General features: G+C 43.5%; 1 protein-coding gene across 2 annotated transcripts in view; it reads left to right on the forward strand.

The window, feature by feature from the left end:
* The first annotated feature begins 1,425 nt into the window (after positions 1 to 1,425).
* Positions 1,426 to 15,243, forward strand: part of ADGRG2 (adhesion G protein-coupled receptor G2) — a 35,706-nt gene continuing 21,888 nt past the window's right edge. Inside the window, exons 1-8 of one of the 2 annotated variants that reach the window (XM_082718375.1) lie at positions 1,426 to 1,474; positions 2,560 to 2,615; positions 5,391 to 5,430; positions 5,898 to 5,935; positions 7,217 to 7,311; positions 7,818 to 7,884; positions 14,476 to 14,581; positions 14,675 to 14,858. In XM_082718375.1, the coding sequence (XP_082574501.1) occupies positions 1,442 to 1,474; positions 2,560 to 2,615; positions 5,391 to 5,430; positions 5,898 to 5,935; positions 7,217 to 7,311; positions 7,818 to 7,884; positions 14,476 to 14,581; positions 14,675 to 14,858 (619 nt within the window). In that variant the 5' untranslated portion in view covers positions 1,426 to 1,441. Of the gene's footprint in view, positions 1,475 to 2,559; positions 2,616 to 5,390; positions 5,431 to 5,897; positions 5,936 to 7,216; positions 7,312 to 7,817; positions 7,885 to 14,475; positions 14,859 to 15,243 lie in introns of both variants that reach the window. The other variant, XM_082718374.1, reaches the window with a different exon arrangement.

The raw sequence follows: 15,243 nt of genomic DNA on the forward strand, positions 1-15,243 counted from the left end.
AAGTTTTATTGGGACATAGCCATGTCATTTGTGTACTTATTGTTTGGCGTCTCATGCTACAACTGCAAAGTTGAGTAGTTCTGACAGAACGTATGGCCCACAAAACCTTAAATGTCTGATCGGATACCAGAAAAATGGCTGACACCTGCCCTAGTTTGTATGACCTTTTTGCCTTCCGCTCAAGAGGCCGGTTTTCTGTCTCTCTAGATTATGAACTGCACACAGTGTACTTGTGTTAAGCAGTCTCTATTTTCTTTCTCTTTCTTTTTTTCTTTCTTCCTTCCTTCCTTCCTTCCGTTCTTTCTTTCTTCATTTATTTATTTTTTTATTGACTCGGAGCCCCTCCAAGTATACCCTGTAGGAAACAGGTTGACTGAAATTGAGTTCTGTATTTTCCCGAAGTGCACATTTTAAGAACAGAGTTTTCTGGCATTTCTGGGATGAAAGACACAGTGAGTTGTTCAACTGAAGAGAGGATTTTCCCTGCATACTAGTCAGGTTTCAAAAGCAAAATCTTAACTTTGTTCTTGGGGAGAGATTGATTGCACTTGGTAAGAAAAAGGGGTGCACAGGTGGCTTATCTGTTAAGCTGCTGCCTTTGGCTCAGGTCATGACCCCTGGGTGCTGGGATCGAGCCCCGCATCGGGCTCCCTGCTCAGGGGGAAGCCTGCTTCTCCCTCACACACTCCTGCATGTGTTTTCTCTCTTGCTGTGTCTCTCTCTGTCAAATAAATAAATAAAATCTTAAAAAAAATAAAAAACCCGAAGTCAAATGACAAGGAATAATTAGACTATTATACAGCTGCTTAATTTCTGAGAAATGCTTTTTCTCTCCCTCCTTTTTGTATGTAACTACAACCAGAAAACCCCAAAAGATTATTTTTTAAAGATTTTATTTTATTCATTTGAGAGAAGACAAACAGAGTACAAGCACAAGCAGGGGCAGAGGGAGAGGGAGAAGACTCCCCACCGAGCAGGGAGCCTGGGTGCAAGGCTCCATCCAAGGACCCTGGGATCATGACCTGAGCCAAAGGAAGAAGCTTAACTAACTGAGTCACCCTGGCGCCCCCCAAAGTATTCTGTATGTTAGAGCCAGTTCCCTAAGTTAGCATCTTTATGGGAAACGAGGCTCTGATGAGCAGCATGTAGGATTAAAATTTCTTGACCAGGAGACAAGGTTTTTCTCTTTCCACATTCCCACACAGAATTTATTGTTCGCATTTTCTGAAAATTGTACTGATGGTCATTGAGTATGGTTCTGACAGAAAAGATGGTAAATGTGAGTAACTGCGAAGAATTTGACAAACCATTTATTAGTTTGATTATTCATTGTTAATCTGATAGTCTTTTCCTGTGTTGTATTAACCCTTAAGCTCTAAGGATGCAAGTCTCAAGTTTTTGTTTTGCAAATTTATTTTTAGCATTCTTTAGAGGTGAAATAATGTTTCCATATGAAGAAAGCAATGGTACCCAGGTAGGTTTTAAAAGATTTTTTTTTCAATTGTTAAAATTGTTAAAATTTAATTTTAAAAAGCAAGTGCTTGTGCATGTAAAGATTTGTTTAAGGTTCAGATTATTCGTGGTATTTGGCATATTTACTTTTAGGACCAAATTTAAATAAAAACGTGTTGTTGAGTCACTAGCTTTGTCAAGGGGGTTTGACTTCATAATAATCATGGTACTTTGTTAATAAGCATATTTCAATTTTCACTAAGCTTGCTGCTGAATGTTTATATGATGGAATCCTATTGCCTTTAAAAAATTTTTTAAATTATAGTAGAAACTTCTGGCAATAAGAAATATATTGAATCTAAGAGGTCTTATGAATCTGATTCTGTTCCAGCCTACGGGGGATTTAGTGACCGTAGTGTCAGTCTTCCCATGACCTGGATCAGGTCAGAGGATCCCAGCCAAATGTGGTTTGTTCTTTTAGTGATTATTTCCTGAGCACCCACTATGCACCAGGTGAGGAAGAAGGTGCTAGAAATGCAGTGGAGTCTGCTACCAAGTTCCCTCTTTGCAAGTTCCTTACTTTACGTCTGGGAACTTTTATTTTATTCTATTTTATTTTATTTTTTTAAAGATTTTATTTATTTATTTGTCAGAGAGAGCGAGCACAGGCAGACAGAGAGGCAGGCAGAGGCAGAGGGAGAAGCAGGCTCCCTGCTGAGCAAGGAGCCCGACTCGGGACTCTAGTCCAGGACCCTGGGATCATGACCTGAGCCCAAGGCAGCTGTTTAACCAACTGAGCCACCCAGGCGTCCCCGTCTGGGACCTTTTAATGTGGAGTGCTTTAATGTGTTCTTTTGGGGGAACCCTTGAAATAATGAAATCAGTGAGCACATTGGACTTGCTGATTCAGAATATTTTTTAAAGGAAATATAAAAACAGAAACTAGCTCAGTCGATAGGATTTGATCTTTGGTTAGCATTCCGTTTTAGGGTGTATTTCTTTGGGTGGTCAATGAAACTGAAGAACAACTTCTTGTTAGAGAGTGTAAAAAAAAAAAACCCCACAACAGTATTTGTTACATTCTTAATGATTTTGTGCCCCTAACAGAATCAAAATGCGGCTAATGGCACCTTATCGGGCATCTTGTCTCTAAGGGAATCGAGGTGAGTAATCTGCTGCTTGATTTAAAAGTTAAAACATCAGCCACAGAAAGATGCTTGTTGAGTGGTCTTTGCTTTTGGAAACCGAGAAGGGGAAATAGACCCAAAGCTTATAAAGAATTGGTTCTTGACTTCTTAGCAGATAGACGGTAGTCACCCATCATCAAATAGCCCTGTGAGTCTCTTCTCCTTGACACTCGTGGATATGTTAAGAGGTCAGTTTGAATTGGTATTTGAGCTTTAATATGATTTGGTAGAAAGGCTGGAAGAGGAGTTCAAGGTGGGATGCCGTGCGATCCATCTGTTCGTGCTTTCATCAAGCCTCAGTCATTCAAAAGTCAGAGAGAGAGAGGTCTTCGTGAAGTAGGTACCAGCTGCCAGGTTCAAGCATGGACAGTGAGAAATACATTACAAATACAGGTGCTCCCAGTCAGACACGAGGTCAAAATATCAGTCTAGGCCTGGAGTCAGTCTTACCTGAGCGACACTGGGAGCCGAAACATCATGTCTTCACCCCCGCGCTTGGAAGCAGCATCGGAGATCAAATCTACCTGCTCTCAACCTTGCTACTACCCCTCAAATGAGGTTTGCATCAAATTTTGAACTAAATCCAAAATGTCCGGGGAGTATCTGTGATGATATTGAACTAGGTCAAAAACAAAACAACACAACACAAAACAAAAAAGAACACTCTTTAAGGGTCATCCTTTCAATTAGCATTTTGACCTGGCTGCTTCCCCTGGGTTAGCAGTGCGGAGGTGGAGGGGAGCCTTATATCTCTTCTATCTGATCTCTGGGAGCTATCGGACATCTGTAGGGCTCCCCTAGTGAGAGTGGTGAGAACTGGGACGGACAGGAGTGGTGTTTCTGTCCTTTATTCCTATTTTTTGAACTCCTAATAAAAACGTAGCTTTCCTAGCTATTCAGAGTATATGTATGAAATAAAAAGCAGAAAATCTCAATGTCCTAGAAGCATCTTAAACTTTGAAAGCGAGCGAGCACGAGAGGGAGGAGAATCAGAGGGAGACGCGGACTCCCCAGTGAGCAGAAAGCCTGGTGCTGGACTCCAGGATCCTGACCTGAGCTGAAGGGAGACACTTAATTGACTGAGCCACCCAGGCGCCCCAAGATACATTTTTTTAAACTCACAAATTTATAAATAGAACACAAATTTGCATATTTACAATTCATCTGAATGATTAGATTTGAAATACAGAGGAATTCATTTAAAGCCACAAAGCATTTGTTGGGTACCTACTATGTGTGTGGCCTTTGGGATAAACCCAACTCTCAGGATGGAAAACTGTTCTAGAACAATGGTTCACTATCCTGGCTGCATATTAAAATCACCTGGAGGAGCTTTTAAAAATCCTGATGTCCAGGCACACTATAACAATTAGATCAGTATTTGGGGGCTGGGACACAGAAGTTGATACTTTTGAATGCCCCCTGGTGGTTCTAGCCTGAGGCCAATTTTTAGAACCAGGAATCTAGAGTCTGGTAGGATAGACCTAGGATGCAAACAAATAATGATACAGTACAATCCCTACAATGAATGCGATATGTCTAGGGCACTGAAGGATGTTCTACATTTCTAAATATAGAGCAGGCAGAGTGGATGGACTTGAACCCAGGGACCAGGAAGATCCCCGGAAAGGTAGCTTCTGAGCACAGTTAAGGAGGAGCGGCTCCTGCCAAATAGAAAAGCTAGCTGACTACTTATTGTTGTCACAATTGTTCTCTTCTTTCCTCTAGACCTTCCATGGAACCACCTAGAACTATTGCCCATTCCTTGGAGCTGGGTTTCTTAGCCTTGGCACTATTGTCATTTTGGACCTGATCGTCCTCTAGTATGCAGGGCTGTGTTTGCACTGTAGGATCTGTAACAGATCCATGACCTCTACCCACTAGGTGCCAGTAACACCCAGCCCCCAACAATCAAAAACATCTCCAGATATTGCCTAATGTCCTTTGTGGGGCAGAGTCTGTCTCCTCCCCGCCCCGCTCCCCCCAATTGAGAATGGTTGCCTTAGAGTGAATTCTCCTCCTCCTCCTCTTCCTCTTCATTTATTTGAGAGAGAAGGGCAGAGGAGGGAGAAGCAGGCTCCCCCTTAGCAGGAAGCCTGGCATAGCCCATCCCAGGACCTCAAAATCATGACCCTAGTTGAAGGTAGATGCTTAACTTACGGAGCCACCCAGGCACTCCTAGAGTGAATTCTTTAACTAGGTTTCTTTTGTCCTAACCTCTCGTGAAACTCTTCCACATTGAAGAGTTGTTTGAGAGGGATTGGAGGAAAAGAATGAGGGAGATTCTGGAAGAGGAGTGGTGAGGAAGGGAATGAGGGCTGGAGAGTGCTAGAGGGCGGTGGGGTCAGGTGGAGAGGGAGTGAGGAAGCAATCAGGGGTGCAGGGCCCCATGGTGAGTGGTGAGCCCCTCTCAGAAATTTCGCCTTGGGCTGGCTCTCCCTTGGGCCCTCTGCCAGAAGAAGCTGCCTGGGGGTTGCAGGAGCCTAATGAATAACAAGATCGTTCAACCATAATTTATATATTGCTGTTGGCTAGAACTGATACAGCTTCTGTCTGGTTAGTTTCCCTTGTCATATAAATAATTTATTTTTCTCACATAGGAATCTCTTAGTATACCCAGTGTTTCTTCAAAGTGAACACTGGAAACAGTAAATACCATAGGCTTAATTTAATTGCTAAAAATCTAACTTGTTTTGAATTTAACGTCACCAGTGATCTCCTTCATGTCAATTTCTCTCGTTTTATTAACAGACGATCAGAGCTAAACAAAATCCTGCAAACCTTAAGTGAGGTAATCAGAGAACATTCTATGCCTTGTTTATCATTACTATTTCTTTTTGGGGGAAAGCATGCAGCTGTGCGTTCCTGAGGAGAAATGTATTCAAACTTCCCCAAATCTGTCACAGAGAAAGATTGACTAGACTAATTCCATTGCCCCAGAAATCTGAACTGGATGGATCCAGAGTCAGAGCTGGAAATAACCATGGGTGGATGTTACAGGGAAAGTTTCCTAAAACGAAGGCCCCAGAATGAGCTCCCTTGTGTGGTAGTGAGTTCTTGACGGTAGCAGGATGCACACAAACCTTGTTTGCCCCAGTAACTTTGACAGTTGGGCGGAAATCCGACAGCAATGTGAATTGGATGATCCCTAGGGGTTATTGCGATTCTACGGTTCTGTGAGGCTGTGATAAGTGCTGGGTTGTTTGGTCTGCCATTTGCAACTATCAAAGGAACCTGTATATACATTTTTTTTTCCAGACTTATTTTACCGTGTGTGCCACAGCAGAGGCCCAAAGGTCAGTCATTTTTAATACTTTTATCCATATTATTTCGCTACTCATGAGAAATAAGGTATTGAGGGGTTTTAAACGTGTTCCTCTAAAATAAATAATATTTAAAAAGTAAATACATACATAATCATACATTTTGGATATATGTTTTTGGCCTCTGAAACACTCATCGCTCTGTCACATGCATCTTCCCGTTTCTTTGTGGATTGCAGAGGGGTGGGTGGGATTGGGCCATTTGCCTCTGATGCTGTGATGCTAAGAACTGTCAGTATCCTTAGCCCCAAGGGCCACCAGTATAACCAAGAAATGGCTCCCAGTGGTCCAGTCTGGTGAAGGCGAGACAGAGAAGAGGGAACATAATATGGTGCTTGGACTAAGGAGAGAAGGGAGGAAAGATGGGAATGCGGGAGAAGAGAAGAAAATTAAAAAGAGGTGCAGGGGTGAATCAGAGATTGCCGGACAGTTATTTGAGGTTGCACAGATGATCCTGTTACATTGTGTCCATCAGCTGGCCTGGCTGCATAAGCTAATGGCTCACATGGGTCAGTAATGTCGTCACCTGAATCCTGAGCGTTCTGTGAAAGCACAGGTCCCAGAAAGTGACAGTTTCTGCTCATCAAGCTGTTCGTTGGTACAGATAATGGCAATTCCTCATAAAGCTGCAGATTGAATCCCTATCTACTAAATATATATATATATGTGTGTGTGTGTGTGTGTGTGTGTGTGTGTGTATTGAGTTCATGTCATTTACCACTTTTGGTTATTTGCAACATTAACATTTTTTCATGTAAAGCAAGACTAAAGAAAAAAAAGCGATAATGTCTTAAATTGCTAGTTATCAGATGATCTAGATTGAATTGCCAGAGAGGTTTTGGATTTAAGAGACCTCGATGTTCATCCAGGCTGGTATGTGACAGGGCTCTCATGATGGAAATTAAAACACCCATAGATAATTGATAAGTAGCCAGCTAGGGGTAAGAATCTAGATGTTAAGATGCGTGTCTTTGCAGGCAAGTTGCACCCCTGCCAGTTCCTGGTTCCTGCAGGCAAAATGAATCAACAGTTGTGTGTGGTCACAGGGTCTCTGGTTTGCAACCTCTGCAACCGTAAACCTCTATAAATGTCTCATGGTCAAAGTTGTGGATGTTTGCAAGGTCATTGGGGTGTCACCAAGTTCACAGCATCAGTGTCTCCTTTCCTCACTCCCAGGTTTGAAAAAGCATTTACAAATCTGTAGGTAGATTTCCAGTTTAGTAACATTCCAATTATCTATATTTCTCTTCATAGCACATTAAATTGTACATTCACAATAAAAATGAATAAAACAATGAACATATGTGCTGTAATGGTTGCTTTGAAAAGTGCAAAGATTCATCCGATGGGTAAGTTGTCTCTATCTTTATTGCTGTGTTCTTTTTCACATGACTTTGATGTGTTCTTCTTAAAACTGAAAATATAATAAGTAAATTTAGGTATGTGATAGCTTTCTGTTTTGACTCGGACAGTTTTTAGTGAGCTCTAAAAGGTGATCCCCACCCCCCGCCAGTAAAGTTTCAGTATACTGTATTTGAAAATAAGATAGAAAAAAAACCCTACTGAGAGGGACTTCTGTCTGGAGTGTTTGATGCATTGCTGCTGGATGTGATTACTTTAGATTTCTTAGGAGCTGCTGAAGAGTGATCGCTATAAATATTTTTGAGCACCTGTTATGTACATGTATGATTGTCAGTATAATAGTATCCAGGGTTTCTTTTTTTAATCACCTATTTTAGACAAGGCTTTATAAAATGCAGCCACTGTAGAAACCGTAATACTTGATGGATCTGAGCTTCTGCCTTGCCTTGTTCTTGACCATGTATTTTCTTCTTTCTTTTACTGCTGTCTCCAGAACAGTGCTGCTGTTCTGTCAGGATACCATGTCCTTCCTCGCCGGAAGAGTTAGGAAAACTGCAGTGGTATGTAGCAAACAGGCTGAGCTTTTTCCTAAAAGCAATAATGTTAATAATAATAACGATAATATTTAATTGCCATGTTGGCTAAGGAATTCTGGAATTTTGACCGTGAAGAAGGGTTTTCAGTTTTAGGGGAAATGCAGTTTTTTGTTGTATCAAGTTTCCACTTGGACCATTACTTTGAAATAATGGTTTGTAATCTTGGTTGCACATCAGAATCTCCTGGAGAGTATTAGAAATATTCTGGCCACCTCCCTCCAACCTTCCAGCCTCACCAACTGAATGTCCTCTTATTTTTAAATTCTTCCAGTGTGGTAGTTGAGAAAGGGCAACACAGTGGTGTTTTAATTTGCACTTCTCTTATGAGGACTATTTGAACATTTTTCATGTATTTGGGGGTCATTTTTGTATCTTTCTTGTTAATTGTGCGTTCATGTCTTTCCCACTTTTTCTACTGGATATTTTTTTTTTTAAGATTTTATTTATTTATTTGATAGAGAGTGCACATAAGTAGGCAGAGCGGCTGGCAGAGGGAGAGGGAGAAGTGGTCTTCCCGTGGCGTGGGGAATGTGATGCGGGGCTCGATCCCAGGACCCTTGGGATCATGACCTGAGCCAAAGGCAGAGGCTTTAACCCACTGAGCCACCCAGGCGCCCCTGATTTTTTTTTTTTTAACATTTTATTTATTTGATAGAGAGAGAGCAGGTAGAGGAGCAGAGAGAGGGAGGCAGAGAGAGAACATCCAGCACATTCCCACTGAGCACAAAGCCCAACACAGGACCCCATCTCACGACCCTAAGATCCTGACCTGAGCCAAAAGCAGGAATGGATGTTTATAACCCACCCTACCACCCAGGCGCCCCTGATCACCTGATCAGTTTTTAAGAGTCCTTTATATAGTGGGGATATTAACCCTTTGTGGTATATGTTGTAAATATTTTCTCCCAGTTTGTCAGTTATCTTTTGATTTCATGTTTTTATCACGCGAATTAAATTTTTTAAAAAAATGTAGTTAAGGGGCTCCTGCCTGGTGGTTTAGTTGGTAAAGCATCTGCCTTCCATTCAGGTCATGATCTTGGGCTCTTGGGATCCAGTCCTGCACCCCAAGCTCCCAGCTTGGCAGGGAGCCTGCTTCTGCCTCTTCCTCTGTCTACCTGCCACACTCCCTGCTTGTGCTCAAATGAATAAATAAAATCTTTTTTAAAAATTGTAGTTAGGGGCGGCTGGGCGGCTCAGTGGGTTAAAACCTCTGCCTTCGGCTCAGGTCATGGTCCCAGAGTCCTGGGATCGAGCCCTGCATCAGGCTCTCTGCTCAGCACAGAGCTTCTCTCTGCCTGCCTCTCTGCCTACTTGTGATCTCTGTCCGTCAAATAAATAAATAAAATCTTAAAAAAAAAATTGTAGTTAAATTTGCCAGTTTTTTCTTTTACTGCCTATGGATTTGAAGTCTTTGTTAGAAAGCCTTTTCCAATGCCCAGGTTATAGGGGAATTCACCCTTGAGTTTTTCTAGTATTTATTTGGTTTCTTTCTTTCCCCCCCCTTTTTTTTTTATATTAGATACACTTAGAATTTATTCTTATGTGTGGGAAGAAGTATGGATTTAACTTAATCCTTTCCAAAATGTCTAGCCAGGGGTCCTGCACCATTTATTAAAAGTCTGTCTTTGCCTCAGTGATTTGAGATGCCATCTTTGGAATATGTTAAACGTTGATAGCTATTTGGTTCCAATTCCAGACATTAGATGTTAACATCGAGGGAAGCTGAGTAAGGGGTATAAGGAACTCTGTGTTATTTTTTGCAGGGTTTCTATAAGCCTCAAATTAATTCCATTGAAGAATTTTTTGAAAATCCCGATTTCCAGTCTCCCACCCTCAGCGATTCTGATTTATTTGGTCTGGAACACAGTCCAGGGATCAAGGGTTTTAAAAGCCCCCTCAGCGATTCTAATGTGCAACCAATGTTGACAATGACTGCCTTAAACTCAGCCCTGTGATGGACAGAAGCTGGGAGGCAGATGACCCCAAAGTCATGGGTGACGTCATCACGGGTGTATATAAATATACACAGAAAAAACTCGGAAGTGAATAAATGAGAATAGTCACAGGGGTTCTCAGTGACTGGCCTAGGTACTGTCATCATGGGGGATATTTTGCTTACTATTCCTTTTTTTTTCTTTGTAGCATTTTCTGTACTTTCTTACAATTGGGTAAAATTTGTATTTGGACAAAAGGACATACATTTTCCAATGTAAACCTTTTCATATGGGAACAAAAGGCTAACTGTAGCCTGTCTGCCCGGTGTGGGCTGTATTTCTGGGATATAGTAAAACATTGGACTCAAGGAATAGCTAAAGAACTCTAGTTTAGGATTTATAGCACTTTCTATAATAAAAAGTAAAGAATATGTAAGTTTTAGCTTAAAATGCACCATGAAGCTGGAGGTTTGAGGCCCATTCGAGAGATGGAATTTCTAGAAGTACCAGATCAGATGAAGAAATCATAGCTCTTTTTATTTTTTTATTTTTTTTTTTTAAAGATTTTATTTATTTATTTGACAGAGAGGGATCACAAGTAGGCAGAGAGGCAGGCAGAGAAGAGAGGGAAGCAGGCTCCCCGCTGAGCAGAGAGCCAGATGTGGGACTTGATCCCAGGACCCTGAGATCATGACCTGAGCTGAAGGCAGAGGCTTTAACCCACTGAGCCACCCAGGCGCCCAATCATAGCTCTTTTTAGGAAGCCCCACAGACCGCTGGGGGTTGTCCATTCGAATTGCTGTGAGGAAGAAGCCGCAGGACACAGAGAAGGAGGCAGAGCACAAGCTCATTGTCTGGCTAGGACTCTGTCCTCAGGTCACTGTGTATCCAGCGGTTGCTTCTTTATCCGTAGAAATAAACCTCAGGTTCCTCCTCTGGAAAATGAGGACGTGAGCCCAGTCAGCAGTTGTCAGAGGTTACTGTGCGTGTCGGTCACAGAGGATCTTGTTAAAATTCTGGTCCAGGAGGTCTGGGAAAGACCTGAGGTGCTGTATTTCTAACAAGTCCCCAGGTGAAGCCAGTGCTGCTGGTTCAGGGACCTAACTGCGTAGTGGGGTCGAGCCCACAGAGCAGTGCTTCTCAGCCCCGGATGCTCATTGGAATCATTCGAGGAGTTTGAAAAACGCCCCTGCCTGCTTCCCACTCTCGGAAATGGGGATGTTATTATTGGTCTGGGGTATAGCCCAGGTTTGTGGATTTCTTTCAGGATTCCTCGATGGGTTGATTTTTTTTTTTTTTTTTTTTGAGAGCAACTGAGAGCATGGGGGTGGGGGAGGGGAGCAGAGAGGGAGAAGCAGACTCCCTGTTGAACACAGAGCCTGATGTAGGGCTTGATCTCACAACCCTGAGATCATGCCCTGAGCCGAAGGCAGGCGCGTAGCCAACTGAGCCACCCAGGTGCCCCATTTTTAAATTTTTAACAAGATTTTATTTATTTGAGAGCAAGCACACAAGCAGGGGGAGGGGCAGAGGGAGAGGGAGAAGCAGACTACCCTCTTAGTGGGGAGCCTGTCATGGGGCTCAAGCTGAGGACCCCGAGATCACGAGCTGAGTGTAAGGCAGACATTTAACTGACTGAGCCACTTTGGGCCCTTTTAAAACCTACTGATATGTCAAGGTGGCCTTCCTGGGTGCTGGAAGTGCTCTCTCTTCATCTGTGTGGTGACGATATGGGTGTATATGTGTAAGAATTCTTGAAGGCAAGCACAGTCTATCGGATGGAGGCTGCATGTTGGAGGAGAAGCGCGTAGCAGCAAACACGGATACTCGCAACCCCCCTGGAGAGTCCACCCGAGTGGGCTGGGGAAGGGAGCCCCACCCCGGGGCTGCAGGCTCTGAGGTTCCTAACGCGTAGTGGGCATTGCCCGCCGCCGTTCCCTCCCCCCCCTCCCCACCCGGTGCCTCTCTCCACCAAGTGCCAAGAGCATCAGAGAGAGAGGGTAGCCTCTTCCTGGCAGATCCCGGTGAATGGGACTGCTCGTGCCGGGGGGATCGGGTTGCTGCAGACCCCCAGACATAAGAAGAAAATGTCATTTATACTCTGCAAAGCACCTTTGCCATGACTTGGCCCAGTGAGTGGCTGCAGTATACGGTTCAGAGAATGGAGTCTCAGGGAACTGGGGTGGGTCGCCTAGAGGACTAATGAGAGCCAGAGCCTCAGCCAAGGCTTCTTGACTCATCAGTTCTGTGTCTGTCTGGCGCCCTTTCGTCCATACTGCCCCCCCTTAACCTCAGGCTGTGTTGAGAGGCCTCCTGCGGGTGTCGGGCCAGACTAGACTGAGCCAGCATTTCTTGTTACGGGTAGGACCCACCTCGGGTTCCTCAACACAGTATTCCTGCCTCTCACCCCAGAGAAGCTCTGAGGACACGTTCTAGTGGGTGCTCCTAAGTCATCACCTAAAACTGGATCCGTCAGAGGCTTCCCTAGGTAATAGTTTGTGGCCCCCTCTGGTTGCTTCCCCCCCCCCCACCCTCCAGGACTGGTGGATCTGGAGAGTATATGAGTTCTTCTCAACCTTGCATGCCATGAAAATATATGGGCCTGGGGGCCTCACCCCTGCACCAAGACCAGCTGAAGCAGCCGCTGAGGAGTAGGCCACGGAAATCTCTGTATATTTTTGAAAGTCATCTGGGTTTTCTCAGGTATGGCCTAGGTTGAGAACCACTGAGCTAAAGCAGTACTGAGGCATAGCTGATTTATAAGCTGCGGATCCTATGGCCCCTGCTTAATTCTTGTGGTTTTTTTTTTGTTTTGTTTTGTTTTTAAAGATTTATTTATTTATTTATTTGACAGAGAGAGAGAGAGAGAGACAGTGGAGAAGGAACACAAGCAAGGGGAGTGAAAGAGGGAGAAGCAGGCTTCCCACTGAGCAGGGAGCCTGATGTCGGCTCGTTCAGGGACCCTGGGATCATGACCTGAGCTGACGGCAGACACTTAATGACTGAGCCACCCTGGCACCCCCTTAATCCATTTTTTAATCAATGAACATTTCCTGGCCACTCACTATGTGCCAGTTAGCCTCACGCTGCACTATAGTGGTATAAGATCAATTCAGACAGGTTCCTCTATTCATCGGCTTCACAAAAGTTTATGTATTATTAACTTCAGTTCAAGACTTTCTTGAAACGAGGGGCGCCTGGGTGGCTCAGTGGGTTAAGCCTCTGCCTTCGACTTGGGTCATGATCTCAGGGTCCTGGGATCGAGCCCCACATCAGGCTCTCTGCTCAGCAGGGAGCCTGTTTCCTCCTTTCTCTCTGCCTGCCTCTCTGCCTGCTTGTGATCTCCGTCTGTCAAATAAATAAATAAATAATCTTAAAAAAAAAAAAAAAGATTTTCTTGAAACAAATCAGTAGGTTAAAGAAAAAAAAAAGGCAGTGTGATTTATCTATCCCAGCTAATATCACACTGCATGTGAGTGAGCTAAATTAGAGGTTTCATGGCAAAGAAAGACTTACTTGTGACTCACTAGGACCAGTATGAGAACTTGCTGAAATAAAAAAGTCCATTATCCAAATCAATAATTATTATTTTTGCACATTTTTCTAATATGGGTCAATACACAGAAGATTGTAAGTATAATCGACAGAATTAATGTACTTTGCAAAAACTACGGGAAAAATCTGAAAAACATTTTACGGTTATTGGTAAATTTGGAGCTGGCTTTTCAATTTATGCCATACCCTTTTGTACCCTGTGTTAATACTGAATTGACATAAGCGTTTGTGAATTTATTATAGACAGATACGGTTTTGAAATGGAGATGCTTTCACTTCAGAGTAAACTCAATTGTTCTAAAAATGATGAGTCAGTTTTATTAATGTAGATTCAAATAGTCAAGGAAAATGATATTTTGGTATTTAAGTTTTTAGGAAAATTTTTTAAAGATTTTATTTATTTATTTGACAGAAAGCACAAGCAGGGGGAACAGCGAGGGAGAGAGGAAGAAGCAGGCTCCCTGCTGAGCAGGGAGCCCAATGTAGGGCTCGATCCCAGGACCCTGGGATCATTAGTGGAGCAGAAGACAGACCCTTAACTGACTAAGCCACCCAGGCACCTAGTTTTTAGAAAACTTTCCAGTATGTTAAGAACAGTTTGGGCACGTGATTCTATTTTTTTGAGAATCCATTTTGTAAAATCTTAAAAAAAAAAATAAACCCTAAGACAGGTTCCTAATACATGAACATCAACTAGGTTGGTAATAGCATGTAAGATCTCCCCTCCCCCAGAAGCACACAGAAGTGTTGTTACAAGATCTCTTCAGCTGAGTGATAAGTAATAAAGGATAAGAGCCTGAGAGCAGTGGTGAATGAGTCATCCAGAACTGGAAATTCATAAAACAGCATCCCTCCTGGCTAATTCCTCTCTCAGGGACGAAGTGGTGGACGCGGGCAGGGGCAGGGGCCAGTGGCAAGGGCGCACAGAAAGTATGCTGGGCAGAGGCTGGGAGTGGCAGGTCCCTGGCAAAGCCAAGTTCCCTTGGTGGTGTCGGATGGTTGCTAGAGGAGATCAGCCTCTCACTCTTCGGTCTCTCATGTGCCTCTCTCTGATTCTTTCTTTCAGTGACCTGCAGGATCCCGTTGAATGTCTTGCTGGTCATCCTGATGGCTCACCATTTTCTTCTAGCAATTCCATCCCTGTTGTTCCTCAGGCCACCATTCTGTCCCAGGTCTCCAGTGCCTTCTCTTTTCGTGAACCTCTAAATCATCCACCTCTAACCCAGAGCCCTCCAACACAAGTGATTCACCTTCCTTCTCCCCAGCCTTCAGCTCCCCTAGCTTCGAGCTCTGCCATGGATACGCCTCCCAGTTCTGGAACTATCTCTTCCCCTACGCCCCAAACTGATCTTTCCCAGACACTGCCACCTGTGAAATCCTCACTTTCTTCTCCCACCGCATCTGCCCCTGTGGATGTCATCACGGCCACCTCCCCTCCTGACAAGACAGGTCAGTATGACGGAGCCAGGCTGCTGCTGTTTGTTACAATCTGGCTTCCGCAAACGCAGGAGCTAGCCTGCCTAGTCAAGATACCTGTAATAAGACCAGGTTGACCCTTTCTTTTTATGAAGTCTGCTTGATTTTGAGAGCTTTCCTACAGACATTCATAGAACATAGATATGGCTGAGTTTGATTGTTTTGAGCAAGAGAGTGGAGAAATAGCTCTGAGGCAAACATACCCCGTTTTATTGAGACGAGTTAGTTGACAGGTTTGTTTCTTCCACAAAAGGTTATGAGGTCAGTTTCCAACATTCTGAAGAGGAAAATTTTGAACTTTATTTACTGTTTTTTAAAGATTTTATTTATTTATCTGATAGACAGCGAGGGAGGGAAC

This window comes from Mustela nivalis (genome assembly GCF_964662115.1).
Source record: "Mustela nivalis genome assembly, chromosome: X".
NCBI classification, from domain to species: Eukaryota; Metazoa; Chordata; class Mammalia; order Carnivora; family Mustelidae; genus Mustela; species Mustela nivalis.